Source organism: Equus asinus, chromosome 20 (assembly GCF_041296235.1).
Source record: "Equus asinus isolate D_3611 breed Donkey chromosome 20, EquAss-T2T_v2, whole genome shotgun sequence".
In the NCBI taxonomy this organism is placed as follows: Eukaryota; Metazoa; Chordata; class Mammalia; order Perissodactyla; family Equidae; genus Equus; species Equus asinus.
Genome location: NC_091809.1, coordinates 83,992,732 through 84,019,793, shown reverse-complemented (window position 1 = coordinate 84,019,793; position 27,062 = coordinate 83,992,732). Strand labels below are relative to the sequence as shown.

The window sequence follows — 27,062 nt, the reverse complement described above, 5'->3', positions numbered from 1 at the left end:
GTGGAGTTTTGGACATATTGAATTTGAGATACCAATTAGATATCTAGGTGGAGATGTTGAGTAGACAGTTGGACATTAAAGCCTAGAGTTATAGGAGAGGTATGAGCTAAGATAACCATTAGGCATCTTCAGCATACAGAGGGCATTTAAAGCTTTGAGACTGAATGTGGTCATTAGAAAGTAAGGGTAAATAGAGAAGTCTGAAGACTACACCCTGGGTCACCCCTATATTAACAAGTAGGGGAAATGAGGAAGAACTAGCCAAGAAGGCTGAGCAGGAGCAGCCAGTGGGGGCAGGGAAGGGGAGGAGGGGAGGAGAAAGAACCAAGAAGGACTGATGCCTCAGAAACAAGGGAAGAAAGTGTTTAAAAAAGAGAGATCAACTATGTCACACGCTGCTGAGAGATCAAATAGATCTCTACATCTATTTAGAAACAGAAACAGTCAGAAATAGTTAGAAATAATCATGGGGGAGATGATTGGGACTAGATAATGGAATGGTGAGAAGTGAGGGGATTCAAAAGATATTTAGGAGGTGGGAATTAACAGGCCTTGGTAACAGATTGGCTGAGAGTCATGGGGGATAAAGGAGAAGGACGAAAAGATGACTCCTATGCTTCTGGAAGGAGTAACTACATGATGGTGGTTGAGTTTACTGATAAGGAATGCAGGAGTTAGAGGGGGATGCAGAAGATGACAAGCTCAAGTTTTGGGTATAGTGAACTGTTTGCAACACATCAAAGCAAAGACATCTAGGAGACAGCTGGACCCATGGGTATCTGTAGCATAGGAGAGAAGTCTAGACTGAAGACAAGGATTTGAGAGTCATCAAACTGTAAATAATAACCAAAGTAATTGGAGTGGTTGAGATTTTCCCAAAGAAACATGTCTAAGAGCAGAAGACATAAGTCTGGGGAAAACAACATGTAAATTATTGCTGTTTCACCTTCTACCTCTTTTCTCCCCTTTAGGGAAGTTGATAAAACTAGTTTGCCAATAGCAGCTAAGCAAACAAAATCGGAAGTAACTTTAAATAAAACCAGGAAGCTGCCCCAGTGAAGAGGTACTTCACCACAAGAGGGAAGAGAAAGCAGAGGCAGCAGAACTCGACCAATTCACAAGCAATTGGAAACTGTGCGACTGGATGTCTGTGCAGCAGTCCTGGCCTCTGTACTCTATCTGTATTCTACAGTACACTCACCCTGCGAGGCCTGATAACCCCAGCTGACAGCTGAGGAGACAGGCTCAGAAAGATCAGAAGGTTAATGTCACACAGAATCCTGTATCCACCATACTGTGAGGGAAGGAGAGGAAGAAACCTGCTTCACAGACGCTTCAAGTGGAGACTGTCTGGGAGGCTCCTGGGCTGAGGCGCATGATTTCAGTGTGGAGCGAAGGATTAGGCCTTCCCTAGACCTTGTGATGAAACCAGAGCAGGTGAGCCAGTATGTACAAGCTCTCCTTTTTCAGGGATGGGTTGCTTGTCCTGGGCCTGAAGCAGGTCAGCTCCAGTACAGCAGTCTCAGGACACTGGTTGAGAAGAGCCCAGTAGGCCCTCAAAATGCTCTTCTTCAACCTTCAGGGCCAAGGCAGAAAGATGGAACAGATGGAATCCTAATGGAAGGAGTCCTCAAATGGGGGTACAGGACAGGCTCCTGCCCTCCCCTGTCTACCTCTCACATTACAGAAAATAGAAGACAAAAGAGAAAATGGCAGCTTTCATCAAATGGAAACTCCATCACCAATCTCTAATCCTACCTGCTTTAGCACCCATCTTTCCCATCTTCTCTGTCTTCCTTCATGCTATAGGGTGAGTTTTCTTTTTCCTCCAAAAAGGCCAATACCCCCACATGTGCTCTGGATCCCATGCCTTCTCTGACCCGGGGACTGTTCTTTCTATTCCGTCTCCCTCTCCTGCATCTTCCCTTCTCCCTTTCTCTACTGGATCACTGCTGTAGCATACGGAAAGCTGTAGCAATTGCCATATTTAAAAAACAAACCCCAAAAAACCTTCCCTCGATCTCATATGCTACTCCAGCCACTATCCTATTACTCTGCTCCACATCACAGTCAAATTAGGGAAGGAGTTGGTGTCTCCATTTTGTCACCATTCAATCATTCTTAAAATTTTAATTACACATGATTTTGTGATTTCATTGTGTAACATACCAAAGAACCTATGGACCTTATGTAAATTATGAAGCATAATAGAAATGAACATCTGTAAACCCACAACCCAATCTAAGAACTAAAGCATTGTTAATAGTGTTGAATAGACCTACGTGCGCCTCCTCCCCTACGCCATTCCCTGCCTCCAAAATTATGACCACTGTACTCAAACTTCTGAAAACCAAGGAGAAAAATCTTAAAAGCAGCCAGAGAATAAAGGTCACAATACATTCAGGGCAACAACAATAAAAACAATGGCTGCTTCTCATCAGAAACAATGGCAGTCAGTAGAGTGTGGAATGATAGTTCCTAAAGGCTAAAAGAAACAAACAAAATTCAACTTAGAATTCTATATCCAGTGAAAAAAGTATCTTTCAAAAACGAAGGTAAAATAAAGATATTTTCAGACACATGAAGCTGACAGCATCAGTTACCAGGAGGTCTGTACTCCATGAAATTCTAAAGGAAGCTCTTCACGCTGAAGGGAAATGGTGCTAGAGTGAAACCGGGATGTGAGGAAGGAACGAAGAACACCAGAACTACTAAGCATACGGGTAAATATAAAATACTGTTTTTTGTCTTAAATTTTTCAAAGTGAGACCACTTTTAAGACATTCAGGGGCCCCAAGATGAGAGGATTATGGTGCCCCTGCCCAAATATAATTCACAATTAAATCTAAAATAAACCAAGAATGTAAGGAAGTTAATTAAGTTCTGACTTATCCCATGGTAACTATTTCAATGCTTTAAAAAACTGTAATTCTTAAAATATTTTTTCTCTTAATTTTTGGGGCCTCTACTTGCTAGTACCTTAAACACATACTTGATTTGATTCCTAGGTTATCCAGCACTGGTTGGCAGCCAGTCTAGAGCAAAAGAGACTCGGCTATAAATGCCTCAAGCAGTGAGCGAGGCCCAGCACCAGTGAAGATGACCAACCTCCTGAGGTTTCCTCTGCCCTCTGGGGTGAACCATGACAACTGGTTACCCTAACTAGGACCCAGAAGGAGGTCTCAAGGAGAGAGATGGCCCTGAGAGCAGCAGACAAACAACAGAGTTTTGCTGTGGGCAAGAAAGAAAAAAGGCTAAAAAGTGTGAGACCTATCTTCTCAAACTAGACCTGCCCCTTCATTGAGGGGAAAATTCTTATTTCTCTTTCTCCCACACTTTGTATGTTATGTTTAACAGATCAAAGACAGTATGTCCCCCTGGGAGTTGGCACATGAGGAAGGCAGAAACACTAAAGCAGGAACAGTGCTTCTGCTTGGCAGGTGAGGGATGACAGCGCAGACTAAGTGGCTCACAGACCTCCCTTCCTATGGCTCACTGACACTTCACCCCCTTGGCTAGGAGGGGAAGAGGAAAAGGGAACTAAGAGTGTCCACTTGTTTCCTCTAGGGTGATTCTTGCCGTCGTCCTATTAGGTAAGAAGTATGTTACCCTGCTGTTACCTGTAAGGAAACTGAGACTCAGAAAGGTCAAGTCACTTAGCTACCTAGCAGCAGATTGAGTATTCCACCTCATGGACGTCTCACTCAAAAGCTTGTGCTTGGAGCCGGGACACAGCCCTGTGACCCTAGCATAAATGCTGATGGGTATGTATGGGACATGCCAGGGAAGACGCAGAGAGAAAGGATGAGCTGGTGACCACAAACCAGAGTAGCAATAAAGGCCACAAAATGTAGAGCTCCTGGGTGGGGACTGGCACCTCTCCTCCTCTAGGGAAGGATTTGCGCATGTGATAAAAACTGCGATGTGTGGGAACTGAGACTGATCCATGTGCCAAACAAATGGCGTGACCTGAAAATGGTGCTGGGGGAGCTGACGGACAGAGGGGGAAGGAAAATGGGGAAATGGATCAGACATCTGATGGCTTCTCTTTAGGACTATAACCCCAAACTCTGGGGGTACTTCTGGACTGACCCTATCTGTCATCAAAGTAGGCTCTAGAAAAGCATAAAAAATGTTAAATGTTAATTGCAAAATGAAGTCTATTTAAACGAAGGCAAACTGGCTAGAAAAATATGCCAGAAGCAGCGCGTCATGACTTCAGAGCGGTATAAGGGAAGCATGGAGTTTGGAGTCACATGTTCAGAGCCACTGGTTGGGACACCCTGGGCAAGTGACTTAACCTTTGTGTGTCTCAGTTTTTATAGAAAAGAGACATAACACCTTGTAGGTCTTCAGGCTGAAAAGAGCCTCAGTTTTCTCATCTATTAAATGGGGATAACAATGGTACCCATCTCACTGGGTTGTGGGGAGAATGAGATGAGTTTACACATGTAAGGAACTTAAAATAATGTCTAGTGCATAGCAAGTGTTAAATAGGGGTTAGCTATTACAATTAATAATAAACAAGCTAACGTATCCTGTTCGTAGTATGTATTATTCTCTGAAATCATCTTGTTTTTCAAAAAGTTCCAAGGGCAGGGGCTTTGTGCCTTGTTCAGCCCGGACCTAGAACGGTGCCCGGCACACAGTGGCACTGTATGGCTCCTTTCTCCACTACATCTCTGCAATCCCCCTTTCAGGATCACCAACCACCATCATGCGGCCCACCCTGAAAGACGCCTGTTCTCCGTTCAGCACCTGGGGTGAATTCTTCACAATTTAAATTGCTCTCACTCCCCTGCTTAACACACTTCCATGGCTGTCCTCGCATTTAGAATAAAATCTAAATTCTTTTCTACGGTTTCCAAATCCTGGATGATTGGTGCCCTTCGACCTCGTTAGATCCATCTCTATGTTCCAGTGCCACCGCCTTTGTCTCAGTTCCTAGGTCATGTTAAGCTCTTTCAGCCTCAGGGTCTTTGCATTTGCTCTTCTCTCTGCCTGGAATATTCCTCTCCAAGTTCCTTACAGGGCTGGCTCCTTCTCAGGATAGTGCAGTAGTTAGATTTTGAAACCAGACTGCTAGGGCTCCAATTCCGGCTGTACCACTTAGCACCTGTGTGAGGCAAGTTTCCTGACCTCTTTGGGCCTCAGTTTTTTCACCTTAAAATAGGGATAGAAATACGGACTTCAGGTTGCTGAATTAAATGAATTAATATAAAGTGCTTTGAATAGTGCCTGACCCTGGCAGGCACCACCATGACCACCATCCTTCTGCATAAACACTGCCCACTCAGAGAGACCCTATTCTTTATCAGAGCACCTAGTACTCATTGCAATCTGTAAACATTTTATTTTTTGTTTACTCTCTGTGTTCCATGAAGATGGGGAATTTGTCTTGTTAACTACTGTATGCTCAGCGCCTAGCACAATGCCTGATACAGCGTAGGTACTCAATAACTACATGCTGAATGATTAGAAAAATGTTTTTGTTTTTGAGGAAGATTAGCCCTGACCTAACTGCTGCCAAGCCTCCTCTTTTTGCTGAGGAAGACTGGCCCTGAGCTAACATCCGTGCCCATCTTCCTCTACTTTATACGTGGGACACCTGCCACAGCATGGATTACCAAGCAGTGCCAGGTCTGCACCCAGAATTCGAACTGGCGAACCCCGGGCTGCTGAAGCAGAATGTGAGAACTTAACTGCTGCACCACCAGGCCGGCCCCAAAAAGTGGTTATTATTATTATTTTTTCTTGCCACCTTTGCAAGAAAGGTCAGGTGCTGTACTAAGGCAGAAAAGAAGAGAGCTGGGGTTTGTATCAGGGTTCCAACCACCTAACTCAGCTGGATGATGACTAGTTACGAGGTGTTTTGTAAACAACAAATAGGTATACCACTGATATTATTCTCTTCATCCAGACCGTACTCCTCAGTCAAGGTCCTCTGTGGTTGCATTTCCTGTCTGAAGCTTCCTCTGCTCATGTCCACCTTTGCTTCTCTGGAGCTCCCACAGCACTCAGTATGCATTTCTTAGCTGTGTCCTTCTTTTAGGCTTCTGCACTGTTTCTTCCATATGTCGTCTTAGCTGACAACGCCCTGCTCTTAACACATTTGCTCTTCCTCACCATTCCTGAGCTCCTTGCCCACTGTTGGGCCACCGAATATGCTCAGTACAAGCTTGAAAAGTGACCACTGCTGCTGCCTTTTTGGGAAGCTGGCCTATGGCAGCTCTGCATTCTGTATACACCTTCATGGAAGAGATGAAGTCTCTATAGGAGATAGGAGGCCACACGGCTATTATCTTACCTGATCTGTCGTGGCAGGTGGTGGCAAAGCTGCAGAGAGTGAGAGCATCCGCAGGGAGGCCTCCAACTGCTGGGGAGGCAAAAAGAAGTTGGGCACGACAATGGGCTCTGGGCTATAATCGTAGTTAAGGGACACAAATACCTAGAAATCTACCGCCTTGCTAGACCAGCATCTCCACTGACCTCAGTCATCCCTATTCATCTTTACCCCCAACTTATCCCTGCCTAAGAATCCTTTGCTCAAGTGGTTCCCTCTGCCTGGAGGGCCCTACCTACTCCTAACAAATCATAGTCTACACTTTCTTTACGGGTCAGTTCAAATCCTGCCTCCTCCAGGAAGCCTTCTCCTAAGTGTAGCCGACGGTGACCCCTTCTTCTGCAGAGTCTAGAACACAGTCTGCAACACAGGCTAATGCTTGATTATCTGTCTGATACGATTCTCAGTTTGTTTCCCTCGGTATTCCCTAAGCTTCTCAAGGCACACATAGTGCCCTTCCCTTGATTTACCTCACTACTCTCCTACAGCCCTGCACAAGGCTGGCAGGTAGCAAGTGCTGAATGATACTTGCTGAGGGCCTGCTGGCCAAAGTCTGACCTGTTAGTAGTCAGTCAGACAGGCTGGGGTGGGAAGGTGGCTCCAGGGGCAGTATCTTAGGCTGGAGGGAGATGCTTGGTACTGAAGGAGGGCCTGTCTTTCTGGTTCTTCTCAGCTCACATCCAGAACTGAGGCTTCTGCATAATGGGCTGTCTGTGGGCACAGCTGGTCCACCCAGTCTGGATGTGAGCCCTAGAAGGCAGGTGCCATATCCTGTACTTCTCCATACCCTCTGGAGGTACCCAGTACTGTGTAGAGAACATGGTGTTCCTCAAGCTGGATTTACATTTGTTTGATTGAAGCACTAATTCAGTTTGGGAGGGGAGGAAGGGGACTATTTGAATGTCCCAACTTCTTGTTTCTGTTCAATAAGCTAAGTATGGTTCTGATTCAGATTGGTTTATCATTGTTCTTCCATGGTAGACTTCGAACTCCAAGAGGGCAAAAATGATCACTTTTTCATAGCCACGTTCCTGTCACCTAGCATAGTACCTGGGACACAGTGTTCAATAAATATCTGCTGAATGAATGAAGTGCATCATTTCCTACTTTGGTTCAAGTCCCTGATGTTTCTACTGCGAGGTGGGAGTGGAGTTGAAGACCCTGAAGGGCATAAACCCTCTGAGCCAAGCCTTCTTCAGAGGCCCAGGTGAGGTTGGGCCTATTTGCTGCTGCTGCTCTGACTGCTGGGGACTGCCAGAAAGTCAGCTGATGCTGTGGGGAAGGGACAGCTTTGCTGGGAGGTGTCATGGGGGTGCCTGAAGCACCAAAGCTCCCCTTCCCAGCCCATCACCTCTTGCCTTCCTAAGGGTCCTGTTCCAACCTCTGTCACTTACTGGGTGGTAACTTCAGGAAAGTCCATTTTTTGTGCCTTTTTCTTCACCTGTAAAATGGATACTATAACAGTACCTTCGTTTTGAGGATTAAATGAGTTTATATATGCAAAGTGCTTAGAATGGTGCCTGACATAGCATGTGCTCAATAAATGTCAGCTATTCTCATCTTCCCAGGTTATGGGAAAAAGTTGCCTGTTCTCACTGTCCTTACTACAGGTTCTGTCACCCACTGAAGTCTGCCTTCCACTCCCATCTTTGCACTGTCCTCCTTAATGCTAAAGCTAGCGAATACATATCAGTCCACATTCCACTGGGCCTGTCTTAACTGTCAGAGCACTGACCACCTCTCCCTGGAACTCTGCTCCCACCTCTCTGACCAGCTCTTCTCCGGGTCCTCTGTGGGTGTGTCTGTTCTGCCTGCCCTCACATACGGGTGATCCTCAGGGCTCCACCTTGTGTGCGGGGGTCTCCTTTCCCTGCTCTCCCTGCTGCCATTCTCTATTTCCAGAGACACCTACTGCTACAGCTGAACTCCTGGCCTCCAGGTCTGCATCTCCTCCTGGATGTCCTACAGGCGTATGTTCAAAATGGAAATCTGTCACCTCCCCCCAGACTGTCTATCTTTATGTGCTGTTCTGTATCCAGTAAAGGACGTCAGGTACCTAGTAACTTGTGAGAGAAATCTCTAAGCCATACTTTCTATTTCCCTCTTTCTCATCCCCTGCCCCTCCCTATCCAAACCTCTCAAATCTCTCTCTCCTCTTTATCATAAAGCAGTCTATGCTTGAGGTTGGACTTTCTTCATCTTTTATTATTATTGCAAATTTCTTACCTGGTCTCCTTGCTTCTAGTCTCCTCTGACCTAATCCACCCTCTACAAGGTATTGGGGGACTTTTTCCTTTTTTTTTTTGAGGAAGATTAGCCCTGAGCTAACTACTGCCAGTCTCCTCTTTTTTGCTGAGGAAGCCTGGTCCTGAGCTAACATCCGCGCCCATCTTCATCTATTTTATACATGGGACGCCTACCACAGCATGGCTTGCCAAGCGGTGCCATGTCCACACCCAGGATCCGAACCAGCGAACCCCAGGCCACCGAGAAGCGGAACGTGTGAACTTACCTGTGGCACCACTGGGCCGGCCCCTATTGGGGGACTTTTTTAATATGTAAATCTGACCAATCATACTCTTGCTTACCAATTAACATTTACTGAACACTATTTATGTACCAGGCACTATGCTAAGTAGTTTACATCATTAATTTCTTTTAATTTCAATTTCCACCAGGGAAGTACTATTACCAACTCCATTTTAAAGATAAGGAAACTGAAGTTTAATTTGCTTACAGGATAGAGTCAAGCATCTCATCAAGGCATAAAAAGCCCCTTAAGATCTAGCCCAGACTCATTTCTCACCATCCCACTTACCCGTGGGCTCTAACCACAGGGAACTGCTGTCCGCAGGCCAGGCCCTTTCACTTGGCTATGCCTCTGCACAAAGTTTGCCATGACTAGAACTTCTCTTGTCTCTGCCTAGAGAATGCCTCTTCATTGCTAAGGTCCAGCTCTACTGTCCAGCTCTTACTGGGATACCTCCAAAGAGGGTAATGGCAGCTTCCTCTTCTTGCTCCCTAGCATTGTGTCCACGTCTCATCACAGCACTTAGGACAACAAGCTGGCACTGCCTGTTTACTGTTACTGTCATTACCTGTCTCCTACTTCATAATGGGAACTGCTCAAGGGACGGTCTGATTCAAATCTCTGTCCTCAATATGAAGCACAGGGCCTGGCAATACTCATTTTTGGAAAGAATGAATAGTCAAGAAGGTCTGAATTAAAGCAGTACCCTTACGACCTGGGCACACGTGCCTGCTCCTCCACAGACCACACATTCTGACACAACTACACTGACTGTAAAGGCAGCAGTGTCAGAAGCCAGGATGAGTGAGGCCAGGAGGCAGTCTGCTTTCAGCACTCCCCCTCCAGCCATTGCATGCGTTAAGACTTTCCTGAGCCCAAACCCCCTACCCTTGGTGTCACTCTGCCCTGCAACAAGAATCACATCTGTTTAGTGTGTACAAATGTCTCCACTCATTTGATCTTCTCAAGAATCCTGTGAAACCCAGATAGTTCAGTTCAGTTTATATTCACTGATCCTTCTCTGTGCAATGTCTGGTGCTGACACAGAAAAAGACAAGGCCGCTGACCTACATGGGAGTGTACAGTCTGGTGGGTAAGGGATTACTGCCTCCATCTTACAGGTGAAGAAACTGAGGCTCTTCAGTTAAAAGGTTAAAGTCACACAAGTAATAAGAAGCTGGGTCTAGACGGGGTCAAATTCAGGCCCCCTGACTTCGAGTAGAGAAAGGTCTATTCAGTAAAGCAGCCTGCTTCCCCTACCAGCCGTGCAATAACCCCTTCTTGTTGTCAGGATTCCAAGTGAGCTGATCTGATCAGCTGGTTAGGCTATAGATGTGAAGGCTGTGCATGGTCCTAAGTGGTTTCTTTCCCCCATAACATGTTCATTTGCATTTCAAAGGAGGAAGAGGGGGAATGTTGGGGAGCCCTTTCTCCCTATCAACGCTGCCATACTTGGGGGGGGGGGTGCTTCGGTAAGTCCATTTCAACTGTGCCCACTTCCCCTCCCACGACTCCATCACTTGCCTTTTTTTTTAAAAAATTAAATATTAGGCAAGTCACTATAACTCTGAGCTTCAGTTTTCTTACATGCAAAATGGAAACGATGATATCGACCTTAAAGGCTTGTGATGACTGAATGAAAAATGTATGTAAAGGGCCTGGCACATAGTAAACGCTCCATCAGTAGTGGGAGTACTCTTCTGTCCCCTCTCTCTCCACACCCTCCATCTCTACTGCAACTGAGATTAATGGTCTCATTCCTAGATCCAGAGCCTTGTCTTCAGGTGTAAAATACCCAATAGAGTGACCAGATAAATCCGGCCATGCTAGGCTAATGAATGTGCTACCAACACCTCAACCCAGTTCAAAGCATTAGGCCTCAGAGGGCTGGCGTGCGTGGTAGAACTGCAGCACCTTGTCCGTGTGCACGAGCCGAGTCTTCTGAAGGAACAGGCTCTTCCCGTGCCCCGCAGCACATTCCACGAGGGTGGCCACCACTCACGCTCACACTTACACTAGGCTGGGCTAAGCACTAGCATCCAAAATGCCTAGTGATGGCTTAAGGGGCTACTAGTGAGAAACACCAAAGGATACAGGAGGCTCTGCCTTGTGGACATCTCTGATCCAGATGTCGCCTGCTTCTGCTTGTTGTCAGGGCGTTTGATGGGTGGTCCCTTATTTTCTCTTCTGCTCTGGGAGGCTAGATGTAGAGGGAATTTCTCGAAGCTATCAGCAGAGTCACTTAGCTCACTGGAGGCAGCTTCATTCCCAGCCTGGGCCTCTGGCTTGGGTTCCTGGTCCTGATCTACCCTTGGTGAGCTCCAATCAACAAAGGTATTGCTCTGTTTGGCTCCTGAGAGTGTCATGGATGAGATGAGCTGAGGGTCTGCTGAGGCAGGCTCTCCAACCCTGGCCCTAGGGGATTTATCCTCACAAAGAACAAGACTTTGGCTAGGAGAACCCTGCCTAAGCAGGTGGGGACTGACAGTCCTTTCTGGGCTGGACAGAGGGCTACTTCTGCCCTTGAGCTCCTCTCTGGGGAAAGGTTCTGAAGAAGGACAAGAGGGGCCTTCCTTCTGCACCTCACCAGGCTGAAGGCTGATGATCTCACTTGTGTCTGACATGAAACTGGACCAAGGGCTAGTTTTGTCTGTCACAGTGGTGATGTCATTGAGAGTCCTGGGCTCAATGATGTCTTCTTCATAGTCCTCATCACTGTAGGCTGGGCCTGCCTCAGTGTCCTCACTGCTCTGCATCCTTGTAATGGGTATTGTGTGCCCCAGGGACTCACGGAGCATTCCTCCTCCACTGGAAGTGTCTTCAAGAGCAGGGGGAGGCAGGGAGTTTCTGCCCTCATCTGGAGCTCCTGCCAATGGCTGGTCTGGAGTTGTGCTTCGTTCCTGCGTGGCCACTGTGTCCTGAGCATCTGGTAGGGTGCTGACCTCTCTGCTTCTACTTCTGGCTTGGTGAGAACTCAAAGATGCTTGAGAATTCCTGGTGATAGTCTGCAGATCTGAACAGCAACAGATATCACTCTTACTACAAGGTAGGGCCAGAGACCACTCAACTTTCCCACATTAGCCTCTAGCTTCAGATGTATTCTTACAATCAGACTTTGAACAAACGTTAAAGATAGTTAATCCCCCCAAGAGTCAGTGAAACTATATTCAAGGCAGTACAATTTCTAGCACTTTATTCTAACATCAGAGGACCAAAATCTAATCTATGTATAGTTGTGGTTACATCTGTGGGAGTGCTTTCAGAGACTATCTGCTCATGCTCAGGAACTCTTGGGTGCTGGGAGTCCTGGTGGGTATGTTCATGCTTCCATTCACTTCAGTAAATACCTATATTAAAAACCAAAATGAGAAGCCACTTATTTACCTGTTTGATGACAGTTATTAGAACTATCTATTTTACTTAGAAAATAAAAGCAAGGAAATATCTATCACCCAAATGATAAGGCAGGGGAAGAGTGTTGGAACGAGCAGAGGCTTTGGTGCCAGTCATCGGGTTCAAATCTCTACCATCACTTGGCCACTTTGTGGTCACAAGCAAACAGTTTTCTCTGAGCCTGTTTATGTTTAAAATGTGACTAACACCACCCTTTTCACAGGGGCATGGTAAAGAATACACGAGATAAATGGGCAAACATTGTGAAGCACATCTATAAACACTTAATAAATGGAAGCTACTAGTCACCTCAGGTTGTTTTGGGGATGAAATGGGGGAAATAAATTAATAAATAGGTCTAATAAATGACTTGCTTGTATGATTATTCGAGAGGAGAAAGGAATTGGAAAGCAAACTTGACTCCTGTGGTGTATGGGTCACAACTCCCTCAAAGCACCTAATGGAGTGCTGAGCCTACAGGAGGTGCTGGCTGAGTTTAATACATGAATAAATTTTAGGTCTCAAATGGGAGTAGATACATGAAAATGGAACATCCCTACCTGACAATAAAAACAGGAACTAGGAAACAGAATTAATTGATCATGATCCTTTGGCCTGAACTACTCTTTCTGTCTTGGAACAGTCTTCCTGCTTTTTACATATCAGCCCATCCTTCAAGGCCCTGCTCTACTGCATCTCCTCCAGGAAGCCTTCCCAGATGCACCAGTTGGATGGGATAGCTATATGGCTTTGTTCTATAAGGAAGCACTTAAGAACACACTATTGTGTAATCTTCTGTCTGTATGTCTCTCCCATCAGATTGTGAGCTTCTCAAAGGCAGAGACCATATGTCTGATTCCTGTTGCATTTTCAGGGCCCAGCAAAGGACCTGGCATACAGATGTGGCATAAATGAAACCCCTACTCAGAAACTCACTCGCAAGCTTCACTCATATCTACTTGTCTAAGGACTTCTTCAAAAGTGTACTGAGGGGCTGGCCTGGTGGCACAGCAGTTAAGTTTGCAAGTTCTGCTTCAGTGGCCCAGGGCTCGCGGGTTTGGATCCTGGGGTGGACCTATGCACTACTTGTCAAGCCATGTTGTGGCAGGCATCCCACATATAAAGTAGAGGAAGACGAGCATGGATGTTAGCTCAGGCCAGTCTTGCTCAGCAAAAACAAAACAAAACAAAACAAAACAAAAACAGGAGGGTTGGTGGCAGATGTTAGCTCAGGGCTTATCTTCCTCAAAAAAAAAAAAGGTGTACTGAGACATGATGGAGGCAGGGGGAGTTCGTTTGTTTAAACTGGTTTCCCTGATCCAATCACCTCTCTTTCAAAATTCATCCTCTCCTTGTGAAAATCAGTTCTCCTCCAGTCATCCCCCTGCTTAGAACTCCCCATTTCTTCGAGGATAGAGATTAAACTCCCAAGTTTGGCTTCAAGGCTCTCCACTTCAATCCTTCAGTTCTCTCCTCTCTTCTCTTCTAATATACCCCTCTAAAGGGATTCCCTATTTGCCCTCACCTCTACCCCAAACAAGCCTCCCTCTGTTTTGCTCTTATTCTTTCTTTCTGGGCGGCAGTTTCTTTGGCTGACTATGGAATGTATGCTTGATGAAAGCAGAGACAATGCCTGTCTTGTCTACTGCTGTATCCTCCTGGAACTAGTAACACAACAGTGCCTGCCATAGTTGGTGCTCAACCAGGAGCTGACTGAATATTTCCAGGCAAGTGGAAGCCAAATACAGAACACACCTCTGGGACCCTGGAAACCAACAGCTTAGATATCTGGGAAAAGAGGGTAGGAAGGTTTGTACCTAATACCAACCATGGTGGCTTTATTGAACTTATTCATCCCTGTGTAAAATCTACACATTTTGCTTGAGCAAAAATGACACCAGGTGAGGGCTAAAGGTGCTGATCTAATTGATTTCTCAATATTCCCCAAAGTGTGCCTGATATATGTTTCCAGGCCCTAATTCTGGATTCTGATTCTGTAGGATGGAGCATGACCCAAGAATCTATATTTCAAAACAAGTACCCCAGGTGATCCTTATGTTCAGGCAAGTATGGGAAATACTTGTTCTCAAGCAGTCTCTGTCTGGGCTGCACCGTGGAGTTACCTGGGGAGTTCTGATGCCTGAGTCCCACTCTCAGGGATCCTGATGCAACTGACCTCCAGTGCAGCCTGGGCACCTGGATTTCTAAAAGCTCCCTTAGTAATTCCAACATGTAGCCAAAGTGAGGATCACTGCTTTAAGGGGTTTTTCAGAAGGTGGACTGTGGACCACCAACATCCTGAATCATGTGGGTTGCTTGAAAAAATGCAGACTTCTGGGGGCCGGCCCGGTGGTGCAGCAGTTAAGTTCGCACATTTTGCTTTGGTGGCCCAGGGTTCGCCAGTTCGGATCCAGGGTGCGGACATGGCACCGCTTGGCAAAAAGCCATGCTGTGGTAGGCGTCCCACATATAAAGTAGAGGAGGATGGGCACGGATGTTAGCTCAGGGCCAGTATTCCTCAGCAAAAAGGCAAAAAGAGGAGGATTGGCAGCAGATGTTAGCTAAGGGCTAATCTTCCTCAAAAAAAAAAGCAGACTTCTGGGCTCTGAGAAATAGAATTTTAAATATGTCTGAAGTTGATATTTCTGAAAACAGAGTGGCACAAGTTCAAAAACTGCTACTGAAGAACTCATCTAATCCATCCCCCACCTCCCCTTTTGGCTGGGGAAACCTCAAGAAGGGAAAGGGTAAACTGAGTCAAACAGTAAGTCCATGCCAGAATCCCACCAAAGACCTGAGCCAGGTCTCCTGCCTCTCAGTCCAATGCTCTTTTCATTGCACATGTTCCTGTGCCACGCTACTACGTCTCTCATTGCAAAAGGAAGACGGTAAATAAAAAAGTGAGATGGCAAAAGCTATTGGTCTCTATTGGTCACAGGGGCTTGTCTGAGGGCAGACATTCAAACGCTTTTGCATAGGTACCCAGTGACCATAACTCCTCAACAAGAGGGGCCCTGAGGCATACCTGTAATTAAAGAGCTGACTTGCAATACCAGGTTATTGGATTTCTCCAGGAGGCACTGGCTTTCAGGGTCCAGGCTGCTGGCTCCTGGCCTGAGATGGTCCCTATGGCTCTCCTGGCACTGCAACACAGCACGAGTCTGAGGACTGAGGGGAAGTAAAGGCTTGGTGAGCTTCTGGCTGAAGTATCGCTGGATCTGATCAAGCTCATTCAGATTCCTCCTAAAAAAAGGGGAGAAAAGGACAAAAGGGTCATTCACTGGAATTACAAGCATCTTTTATGTTCCCCTGACATTCTACTACTTGTGCTAGGACCTTAATACTTCTCACTTGATTTATTAATACTAGAGCCCTCTCTCTCCAATCCACCAATTCATCCTTCACCTCTCTGACTACAACCTCACAGCTGGGGACAACTTTCTCCCTCTCCTGTCTGGTTAATCCAATTTCTGTTCTGATGTCCAGTAGAAATTCCACCTTCTTAGGGGCTGGCCTGGTGGTGTAGTGGTTAAGTTCATGTGCTCCGCTTTGGCGGCCTGGGGTTTGTGGGTTCAGATCCCAGGTGCAGACCTACACACTGCTCATCAAGCCATGCTGTGGCAGTATCCCACATACAAAATAGAGAAAGATTGCCACAGATGTTAGCTCAGGGCAAATCTTCCTCAAGTAAAAAGAGGAAGATGACAACAGATGTTAGCTCAGGGCCAATATTCCTCACCAAAAAAAAAACAAAAACAAAAGAAAAAGAAAAATTCCACCTTCTTGTAGGGAGCCATTCTTTACCATCATTCCAGTCCTCACATTCTCTTGCTCTGATAGAATAAGGCCTTACTCTGGGGTAACACTGACCTTTGCTACCTCATAACCATTCTTCATCCTTCAAGCAAGTGACCTCTTTTAGCAAGCCTTCTCTGCCACTAAACTGGGTTAAGGGCCTCTCCTCTGGGCCTCCCAGTTCTTTCTGTGCTCTTCAATCACATCACTTGTTTGTTTCACACGTGTTTCCCTGAAGCACTATGAACTCTGTGCTGATTCCTTTATATCCACTGCACCTAGCATAGGGCTTGGCACAAAATAAATGAATGAATGAATGTTCAATGGATAAACAGACAGGAATAAATGACTTTTAAATAATCTTCTGTTCAAAAATCTTTAATGGGGCCACGTTCATTCTTACCATTCTCCAATGAGAAATCACACCAAACACTACCACTTTCATTTGCACAGGATTTTATGTTTTATGCTTTGAAATATATTATCTTGTTTAATTCTTTTTTTTTTTTTTTTTTTTAAAGATTTTATTTTTTCCTTTTTCTCCCCAAAGCCCCCCGGTACATAGTTGTGTATTCTTCGTTGTGGGTTCCTCCAGTTGTGGCATGTGGGACGCTGCCTCAGCGTGGTCTGACGAGCAGTGCCATGTCCGCGCCCAGGATTCGAACGAACCGACGAAACACTGGGCCGCCTGCAGCGGAGCGCGCGAACTTAACCACTCGGCCACGGGGCCAGCCCCTTGTTTAATTCTTAACCAATCAGATGAGATCAATAATTCCTGTTTTACAAATAAGGAATGTGAGGATCAGAGAACTTAGGTGACTTGCCCAGGGTGAGTAGTAGTATGCAGCTACTCAGAATTTGGGACTCCAAGTCTTGTGCTTGTTCCATGATAAGGGATAAGCCCTCTCCCAACTGGGTTCATTCCTCATTCCTGCCTCACACCCCTGAATGCTGGAACCTGAATTCAAGCCACTCCCCCTGCTTTATCCCTATTCCATTCAACTTTTAAGGTGCTCACATTTCTCCTTTTCAAAGTCCATCACCCCAAATCATTGGGCCACCTCTCCCTTAAATGCCTTTGCTTTTGGCATCTCCATCAACCTTCTGTCTTAGATTTTCCCTTAGTTTTCTCATTATGTGTTAGTTTAGTTTCCCTAAGTAGGCCATGAGCATCTGGTAATAGAAGATAATATCTCAAACTTCTCTATTTCTCCAGTATACTCCTCCCCAGTACAAGTGGCACAACACAGACACTAAATATCTGTGAAGTAAACCCAAAGTCTTTCTATCCTTTTATTAGGAACAGTCTGCAAGTCTTAGAGTCAAATCCAAATTAAATGAGAGGACAAGGCTGATCTTTATTCTGTTACTAGAAGCCACGACTCTATCAAATCACAGTGGATTTACTTAAGTGTCTATATCTGGGTGTATGGCACACAAAGAAATACCTGTCACAGGAACATGCAAACTAATGTAAACTTGGTGAAGCTTTAGAAAATATGCAAATCCAACTGGCCTTGTCAGAGGTTCTGGGTGTAAAACCTACTAATAACACCAAGTTACAATTTTCTCATCTGTGAATAAAGTTTATTAATACTTGTCCTGCAGACCTCATAGGATTGCTGTGACTCAGATGAAACACTGTTTTAGGGGTCTATGAACCCATGGAAGGAATGCAAAACTGATATATCTTTTTTCATCTCCATTTGGTAGAGAACTTGTCTATGGCAGTGCTTCTCAAAACCTGGTTCTAGAACTAGCAGCATCAGCGCCATCTGAGAATTTGTTAGAAATGCAAATTCTTAGGCCCTATCCCAGGCCCACTGAATCACGAACTGTATGGGTGGGTCCCACAATCACTGTTTTGACAAGCCCTTCATGTGACTCTGATATACACCAAATTTTTGGAATGATTGCTACAGGACAGTGGTTTTAGTTTGGCAATTTTGGCCCCAAGGGGACATTCAGCAACATGTAGCGATATTTTTGGTTGTTACAACTGGGGGAGGGGTGCTATTGTTATCTAGTGGATAGAGGCCAGGAATGCTGTTAAATATCCTACAATGTACCAGATAGGGCCCCACAGCAAACTATCTGACCCAAATGTCAGCAGTGCTGAGGTTAAGAGAAACTGCTCTGGGGTGAAGGAGAGTTTCTCTTTCTCTTTTCTCTGTGGGGTTCTAAAATAGGTTATGTGAATTACCCAATAAAATGCAGCCACACCATTGATGGTTTAGCTTAAATAGCCCTCAGTCTCCAGCTGAGAATCTAAAATGAGAATCTGAACATGTTACTTCTTTGTAATATAAGTTTAAGCAGTTTTCCATAGTCTATAGCACAACTGTTCAGTCCTTTTTAACCGATGTCCCACCAATCAAAAATATTTTGCCAATCTTTCTTTTTTGAGCTTGCTCTATTAAAACAAATAATAGGTTTTTTCCAAATATAAAATCTTTTAGGTACTTTTCCCTCAAACTTGACACACACTCTTCCTCCTCTTCTCATCACTTTCCACTTGAGAATCACTGTTCTAAAAGTCCAAACTCTTAGCCTGACATTCAAGGCCCTTCAAGATCTGACTCCTACAGAACTCGCCCTGCTCCTTACATCTTATGCTCAGCTTTATCCTAACTGCACTGCTGGTATTTCCCCAAAGCTGACTTGCTCTTTCATGCCCCTGGGCCTTAGCGTGTTTTTTCTGCACAAAATGCTCTTCACATTTGTTTACCTGTTCCTTCAAAGACCAGTTCAAATGTGATTTCTTTACATCTTTCCATGACCAACCTAGAATCTTACTCCTCCATTCACCTTTGGCCAGGAAACCTGCAGCACTTATCACACATCATTATAATTCTCTGGCAACATGGCTATCTCCTCCCCTGGGAGTGGCAGAGCCAGGACTGGAAGTCAAGTCTCTCTTACTCTGAAGCCAAGTCCTTTCCACCGTGCTACACTTCTTACTAGATAATCCAGAGGTGGATCCAGATGATCTATAATGGCCCTTTTAATGCTCACAGTGCTTCTCTGGCTCAGATGCTGCCTAAACTAAGAAAGGGACACGGAAGCATTAATAGGACAGATGCTGGTCTGGAAGAAGTCAGTGGTTGTGAAGATAAAGATGACGGGCAGGATGAGGTTTTGTAAATTGTAAATGAAGTGAGGCTGTGCAGATGTGAGGGTGGTTGTTATTAAGTTTGGTGAACAATCTAAAGTTCCTGTATTTAAAGGTGGATCAGCCCCCTGACGGAATGGAAGGCCCCAAGCTGAGAAAAATTCACCTATGAGGAATCCTGCAAGGCTCCAGGCTCCAATTCGACACTAACATGCATGCAAGTCCCTACTAAACCTCCCAGAGTGGTTGCAGCTGACGGAAAAGCAGTACCACAGATTGCCACTGCCCATTCACCTCGCGTTCCACTATGGTTTCCTGTGCCTTTTCTCAGCGGAGGGCCTCACCTGAGAGAAGTCAGAATGGAACTGTGAGAGGACAAGGGCGAGGTGCTCAGTTTGCCATCACTTGGCAAGACTGCCTCTCCCTGCTGCAGGGATTCATGAAATCGGCGGATGTTCTGCACGTGCTCCTCATGGCGTGATGCCTGGCTTCTGGCAGCACTGCTTCTGCCAGGAACAAATGGGGCAAAATAAATTCCCAACAAATGAGAAAACTACTGTGACAGTAAACAAATTACCCTCCTGAAATGGTATTGCAAATCCACGCCCATTACCACAGTTACGGCTTCATTAACTCTTGCTTGGACTACAGCTATCTCCCAAATAACCTTGCCTTCAGTGTTACCCACTCCCCTCCAATAAATTCTCCACAGTATGGCCTGAGTGATTCTTAAAAACACAGATCTGAAATAAGAATAACAAGAACAACAATATTTATGGAGTCCTTGTTTATTTATTTAATTTTATTTCTTTAAAGATCGGCTCTGAGCTAACATCTGTTGCCAATCTTTTTCTTCTTCTCCCCAAAGCCCCCTAGTACAAAGTTGTATATTCTAGTTATAGATCCTTCTAGTTCTGCTATGTGGGATGCCACCTCAGCATGGCTTGATGAGTGGTGCTAGGTCGGTGCCCAGGAACCGAACTGGCAAAACCCTGGGCTGCCAAAGCAGAGCATGCAAACTTAACCACTCAGCCGCGGGGCTGGCCACTATGGAGTCCTTATTATGTGCCAACCACTGTTCTAAGCATTCAATCTATATTAACCTATGTAATCACCACCATTCCTTTCTAGCTTTGGTTCCTCTCTTTAATCTATAGAGCAAATTTTAAATTCCTTAGGATGATATTCAAGAACTTGACCCCAGGGGCCGGCCCCGTGGGATCCAGTTTGGATCCTGGCTGCAGACATGGCATCGCTCATCAAGCCAGGCTGAGGTGGCATCCCACCTGCCACAACTAGAAGGACCCACAACTAAAAATACACAACTATGTACCGGGGGGTTTTGGGGAGAAAAATGAAAAATAAAATCTTTAAAAAAAAAAATTCTTAAAAAAAAAAAGAGAGCTTGACCCCAGCAATAATCTTCTTTTTAAATAACGTCATTGAGATATAATTCACATACTATACAATTCATCCATTTAAAGTGTACAATTCAATGGTTTTTAGTATATTCACAGTTGAGCAACCATCACCACAACCAATTTTAGAACATTTTTATCACCCCAAGAAGAATCCTATACCCATCAATAATCATTCCACATCTCTTCCTCCCTCTACAACCCCTACCCAAACATCCCAGCCCAAGGCAACCATTAATATACTTTCTGTCTCTATAGATTTGCCTAATTTAGATATTTCATATAAATGGAATAATAAAATATGTGATCTTTTGCAGTTGACTTCTTCCATTTAGTGTAATATTTTCAGGCTTCATTCATCTTGTAGCATATATCAGTACTTCATTCCTTCTCACGGCTGAGCAATTTTCCATTGTATAGCTAAATCACATTTTGTTTACTCATCAGTTGATGGACACTGGGTTGTTTCTATTTTCTAGTTATTAGGAATAATGCTGCTACAAACATTTGTGTACATGTTTTTGTGTGGTCTTTTTTTTTTTTTTGAGGAAGATTAGCCCTGAGCTAACTACTGCCAATCCTCCTCTTTTCGCTGAGGAAGCCTAGCCTGAGCTAACATCCATGCCCACCTTCCTCTACTTTATATGTGGGATGCCTACCACAGCATGGCGTGCCAAGCAGTGCCATGTCCGCACCTGGGATCCGAACCGGCGAAACCCAGGCTGCCAAAACCGAACGTGTGAACTTAACCGCTGCACCACCGGGCCGGCCTCTGTGGTCTTATATTTTGATTTCTCTTGGGTATATACCTAAGAGTGGACATACTGGATCATATGATTTCTCTATGTTTAACCTTTTAAGGAACTGCCAGACTGTTGCCCAAACAGCCACACCATTCTGAAATCCCACCAGCCACGTTTGAGGGTTCCAGTTTCTCTACATCCTCCCCAACACTTGTGATATTTGTCTTTTTGATTATAGTCATCCTAGTAGGTGTGAAGTGATAGCTCATTATGGCTTTCATTTATATTTCTCTGATGGCTAATGATGTCAAGCATCTTTTCATGTGCTTATTAGCTATCTGTATATCTTCTTTGGAGATATGTCTATTCATATCATTTACCTACTTTTAATTGGGTTATTTGCATTTTATTATTGAGTTGTAAGAATTCTTTATATCTTCTGGATACAAGTCTCTTATCAGATCTACGATCTGCAAATTTTTCTCCCATTGTATGGGTTGTCTTTTCACTTTCTTGATGGTATTGTTTGTAGGATGCAAGTTTCTAATTTCAATGAATCCAATTTATTTTTTCTTTTGTGGCTTCTACTTTTGGTGTCATATCTAAGCATTCACAGCCCAATCCAAGGTCATGAAGATTTACTCCTATTTTTCTTCTAAGAGTTTTACAGTTTTAGCTCTCATGTTTAGATATATGATCCATTTGGAGTTAATGTTTGTACATGGTGTGAGGAAGGGGTCCAACTTCAATCTTTTGCATGTGGATATACAGTTGCTCCAGTACCATTAGTTGGAAAGACTATTTTTTCCTCATTAAACCATTTTGGCACCTTTGACATCTTGGCATTCTTGGCACACGTGTCTATTTCTGAACTGTGAATTCTATTCCATTGATCTCTATTTCTATCCTTATACCAGTACCACACCAGTACCACACTGTGTTGTTTACTGTAGCTTTGCAGCAAGTTTTGAAATCAGGAACTTTGCTTTTCTTTTTCAAGACTGTTTTGCCTATTCTGTGCCCCTTGAATTTCCATAGGAATTTTAGGACTAGCTTGCCCAGCAGGGATTATGATGGAGAGTGTGTTGAATCTGTGTATCAATTTGGACAGTACTGCCATCTTAGCAATATTAAGTCTTCCAACTGGTGAACATGAGAGGTTTTTCCATTTATTTAGACCTAATAATTTCTTTCAATAATGTTTTGTAGTTTTCAGAGAATACGTTTTGTACTTTTTTTGTTAATTTTTTCTTAAGTATTTTATTCTTTTTGATGCTTTTGTAAATAAAACTGTTGTTTTTTTAATTTGATTTTGGATTATCCACTCCTGACGTATAGACATACAATTGATTCTGTGTATTGTGTTTTAAGAGTTTCTCATTTAAATTTCTTATATGGTAAAAACTGATAGATATAACCTACATAAACAAACTTCTTTGAGTCATCAATAATTTTTTTTCCTCTTCTCCCCAAAGCCCCCAGTACATAGTTGCATATTCTAGTTGTGGCATGTGGGACACTGCCGCCGCATGGCTTGATGAGCAGTGCCAGGTCCACGCCCAGGATTCAAACTGGCGAAATCCTGGGCTGCCGAAATCCTGGGCCGCCGAAGTGGAGTGTGTTAACTTAACTACTCGGCCATGGGGCTGGCCCCTATAAAGGGGTTTTGAAGTAGAAATGTTTGAGAACTACTGCTTTACTGAGGTATAACTGGTATATAATAAATTTCACATATTTAAAGTGTACAAAATGATGAGTTTCGACATATGTGTACATTTAAGAAAACCATTACCACAACAAGGTAATGAATGTATCCATCACCTCTAACAGTTTCTTCCTGTCCTCTGTAATTTCTTCCCTCCTTCCTACTCCACTCATCCTGCCTTGTCCCTGTGTAACCACTGATTTGCTTCCTGTCAATATAGATTAATATGTATTGTCTAGAATTTTATATAAATGGAATCATATACAATATATTCCTTTTTGTCTAGCTTCTCTCAGCATAATTATGAGATTCATTTTGTTATATATCAATGTTGCCTTTCTTTTTATTTTTGAGTACTATTCCATTGTATGAATATATCGCAATTTGGCTAGTCTTGGACGGATGGCTGGATTAGAATATATCATTTTGACATGGCTCTTTTGAAGTGAGAACAAGAACATTCTTATATGGACAAAAAGCAAACCACTAAACTCGTAGCTTTTACAATTACTAAATAGTGGCCTCACTATTGGTCTGTATTTCTAGCCTTGTACCAGTACCCTTATCCTACCCATATGTCTCATGATTAGCTATGGTCAAAGTAACACCTATTTCTCTAACAGGCGTTAGAGAAATTACCTAAACCTGGGATCTAGGATTTGACAGACACATGGGCTCCCTTTATGTGGAGAGCAGAGGCTCTCTTCATGTGGTGAGCAAGGTAGAAAGCCACATAGCACTGACATGTGCCTTTGAGGGGCTAAGCAGTATTAGAGAGTGTCTTTCTTGGAATAAAGGGTCTACTCAGCAACTGCTGCTATAGGAGTGACTGCTGTAGGGGAAGATCCCTTGTCTTCTCCCTGAGGTGGAGAGAAAGACATGGGGAAGACTGGTGGAGGCAGGGGGATACCAAATGGTACCAGGGCCTGGAAGAGAGTGGGGTGGAAAGAAGTAATCTTATTTCTATACCCTGACTTTGACAGGATAGAATATGCTCTAGCCCTGATACCCATACGCATATCCATGGTTGGCTTGGTGAAAAAGATAGGCCAGTTGCTGTTTACAAAATAACCTGGCATACAGGTTTGGGAGGGGAAAGATCAGGATAGTTTCTCACATAGCTGATGACTGATTCTAGAGATAAAGGTTAAAGGCCTCTGAGGAAAAGAGAAAAGTGTCCCGTGTACTGAGGCCATCCTTTTGATAGTAGTAAAAGTTCTAGTAAAAAGTTTGTTTTAATAGGATCCTGGGGTTCCCAATGGTTGTGACAGAAGGTCAACAAAGCTCTTTCCCTGTCTCTAGTTTCTTCCTCTAATAAAGGCAAGAGAAGTGACAAGCCCGTTTATACATTTTCACTCTCTGACTCTGTTTCTTCCCATCATCAAGAAATCACTCACCTCCGAGGAGAGGAGAAATCAAGCTCCTTTGACGAGGTGTGAGCAAGTTGTTCTAGAGTCTGTCTTGCAACACAGCTGGGGAATGCAGCATACATATCAGAGGCAGGGAAGGAAAAGGGACGGTACATTGGGATCTGCAGAAGCAATGAGAAAAATGGTATACCTGTCGCCACAAATCCTTTTGGAACAAAGCAGTATAAATAAGTTTGTAAAATTTACTGTATGTGTATAAATATAATTTACTGAGTATTTTCTATGCATGGAACGCTGTATAAGCAATTTACATGCATTTTCTCATTTAAACTTCACAATCTTATGAGATAAGTACTATTATTATCCCCATTTTACAGACTATACTATCAGATTGCTTTTTAGTTGCTTTATGTCTATTTATGCTCTTGTTCTTCCAGCTAGTTTGTGAACTCCTGGCTGGACATCATCTTACATTTACTTTACATGTGAGGATAATCTGGCTGTGATATTTCTTATCTCATGACTACCAGGGTTGATGTGAAGAAAAGACCTTCGTATATATGGACTGTTTAACTCTGTTATTTTCTCGTTCATTCATTCATTCAATATCTACTGACGTCCACTCTGCCAGACCCTGGGCCAGGCGTGCGTGATAAAGAGATGAATAAAACAGAGTCTTTGCCTTGACAGAGCTCCCCTATCTGGGAGAGTCTGGAAAAATTTTCCTTTCCTTTACAGTTAAACTCCCTGAAAGTGTTATCTATACTTCTTATTGTTAATTCCCCTCTTCCCTTTCTCTTTTAATTTTTTTTATGATAGAGCAATAATTTTAATGTAAGAGAGTTTTTAAAAAGTTCAACCAATATTGTTTCAGATTCCATAATGAAACTGATCTTATTTTATTTAAAAACTGACACATAATTCATGTATTATAAAATTCACCCTTTAAAGTGTTCAATTAGTGGTTTTCAGTATATTCAGAGTTGTACATCCATCACCACTATATAATTCCACAACATTTTTATCATCCCCAAAAGGTCATGAAGTTGTTATGAGACACACATATATAATGGGTCTGTAAGCTGGAAGGTACCAAACACATGGAAAGGATCTTCTTATAGGTTTTGCTAAGTAGAACTCTTATGGGTTAAGGATGCGAATCAGGATACATACCAGTGATCCTGGGGTCTCCACTCCACGTCTTGCTTGCCTCTCTTCTTTGAAGCGCATCAAACTCTCCGAAGGGGAGACAGCAACTTTTATCTGCCCCTGGCACTCTCCACTGAAGTCTGTGATGTTGTACCAGCCACAGACAAACTGAAAGCCAGAGAGAAGTGGCGAGAGGTCCACCGAGGCAAAGCCAATCACCCTCTCCTCATCTGCTGGGGAAAGAGAAGAGCTGGGGAACGCGGTTGGACACATCCTACCACTGAGATTAGAGGCTGCACACAGAGAAGCTGATTCAGGGGATTGGGGTGTTCAGCAACTCCAAGATCCACAGAGAAGACAGATAATGAGGTTGAGAGAGACTGGCAACCACAGTCTGCTTTCACGATCATGAATTCCCTTTCTGTATGGCAGGGAAAAGCTAGCAGGGTTGAGTTTTGTCCTCTCAATACAGACAACTGGAAAACATCCCTTAAACATAAAACACACTTGTTCTTTTCCCTAGGTTATTATGTCTCAGTGATTTTCCTTAGGGCAGTGGGCCTTAAAAGAAATCATTTGAAAGACCATCACCCTTGGAATACTGAGGAATTGCATTTTTCTCATTTATACTTGTCTGTATTTTCCAGATTTTCTATAACATAAATATTATTATATTTAATTAAGAACAAAAGTGACAGAAATCATAAAAGAAAGACAAATAACCCCCTGGAAAAGTATAGGGTACAAAATAAGCTTAGGCTCCAGCTCATAAGGCTCTGCCCTTCTTGGTTGGACAAGCTACCATGCAATGACCTTTGTTCTTAGACTCATTGCTTCTTATTTCTCATTTCTGACATGAAAGCAGCTGGAGACAAACAGGCCCCCACGACTCCACAAGTTCCTATTTTGTATAGGCTTCAGCCCCTATACTGAATATCAGTATACTGACTCCATCAAAAACAGACCCAATTCTTAGTTTTCAATTTGCTAAATAAATCAAGGAATGTGAATTTTCAAGAGGAGTGGTCATGAGTTTCTCAGTTCCTTGTGCACACTGCTGGTGACAGTGAACTCATCACACACTGTCTAACATTTGCTTACACAGCTTGCTTTTCTTTAGACTAGGACTTACCCAAAAGCCAGGACCTGGTATTACTCAATTTATGTTCCCTACACTCTCCATACCTTGCATAAAATCTTCCCACATCATGAGGAACTGGATACACATCCACTGAGAGTACCAGTGAACTGGCCAACGTAGAGTGGAACAAAGAAGCAGGTGCCACAATAGCAAATCTAAGTGTGGCTTTGACTTGAAAACACATCACTCTAACTCCCTGAGCCTCATATATGGTGATGCGCCACATAACAACGTTTCAGTCAACGACGGACCACATATACAACAGTGGTCCCATAAGATTAATACCATATAGCTGAAATGGCTAGTAGGCTATACCATCTAGCTTTGTGTAAATACACTCTGTGATGTTTGCACAATGATTAA

The 27,062-nt window shown here is 43.8% G+C and overlaps 1 protein-coding gene and 1 long non-coding RNA gene across 11 annotated transcripts in view; one reads left to right on the top strand and one right to left on the bottom strand.

Moving 5' to 3' along the window:
* C2CD3 (C2 domain containing 3 centriole elongation regulator) overlaps window positions 1–27,062 on the bottom strand; it is a 137,123-nt gene that overhangs the window by 11,139 nt on the left and 98,922 nt on the right. For 5 of the 10 annotated variants that reach the window (XM_070490711.1, XM_070490712.1, XM_070490716.1 and 2 more), the window contains 6 exons: window positions 25,583–25,791; window positions 24,437–24,570; window positions 19,518–19,679; window positions 15,292–15,509; window positions 10,968–11,886; window positions 6,308–6,419 (listed from right to left, as the gene is read on the bottom strand). In XM_070490711.1, the coding sequence (XP_070346812.1) occupies window positions 6,308–6,419; window positions 10,968–11,886; window positions 15,292–15,509; window positions 19,518–19,679; window positions 24,437–24,570; window positions 25,583–25,791 (1,754 nt within the window). Of the gene's footprint in view, window positions 1–6,307; window positions 6,420–10,967; window positions 12,221–15,291; window positions 15,510–19,517; window positions 19,680–24,436; window positions 24,571–25,582; window positions 25,792–27,062 lie in introns of all 10 variants that reach the window. The other 5 variants (XR_011495824.1, XR_011495825.1, XM_014842088.3 and 2 more) reach the window with 5 other exon arrangements.
* Window positions 972–19,919, top strand: LOC106831686 (uncharacterized). The gene is made up of 5 exons (XR_011495826.1): window positions 972–1,437; window positions 2,577–2,723; window positions 3,009–3,440; window positions 3,568–3,764; window positions 19,289–19,919. It is a non-coding gene; the product is annotated as an uncharacterized lncRNA (long non-coding RNA).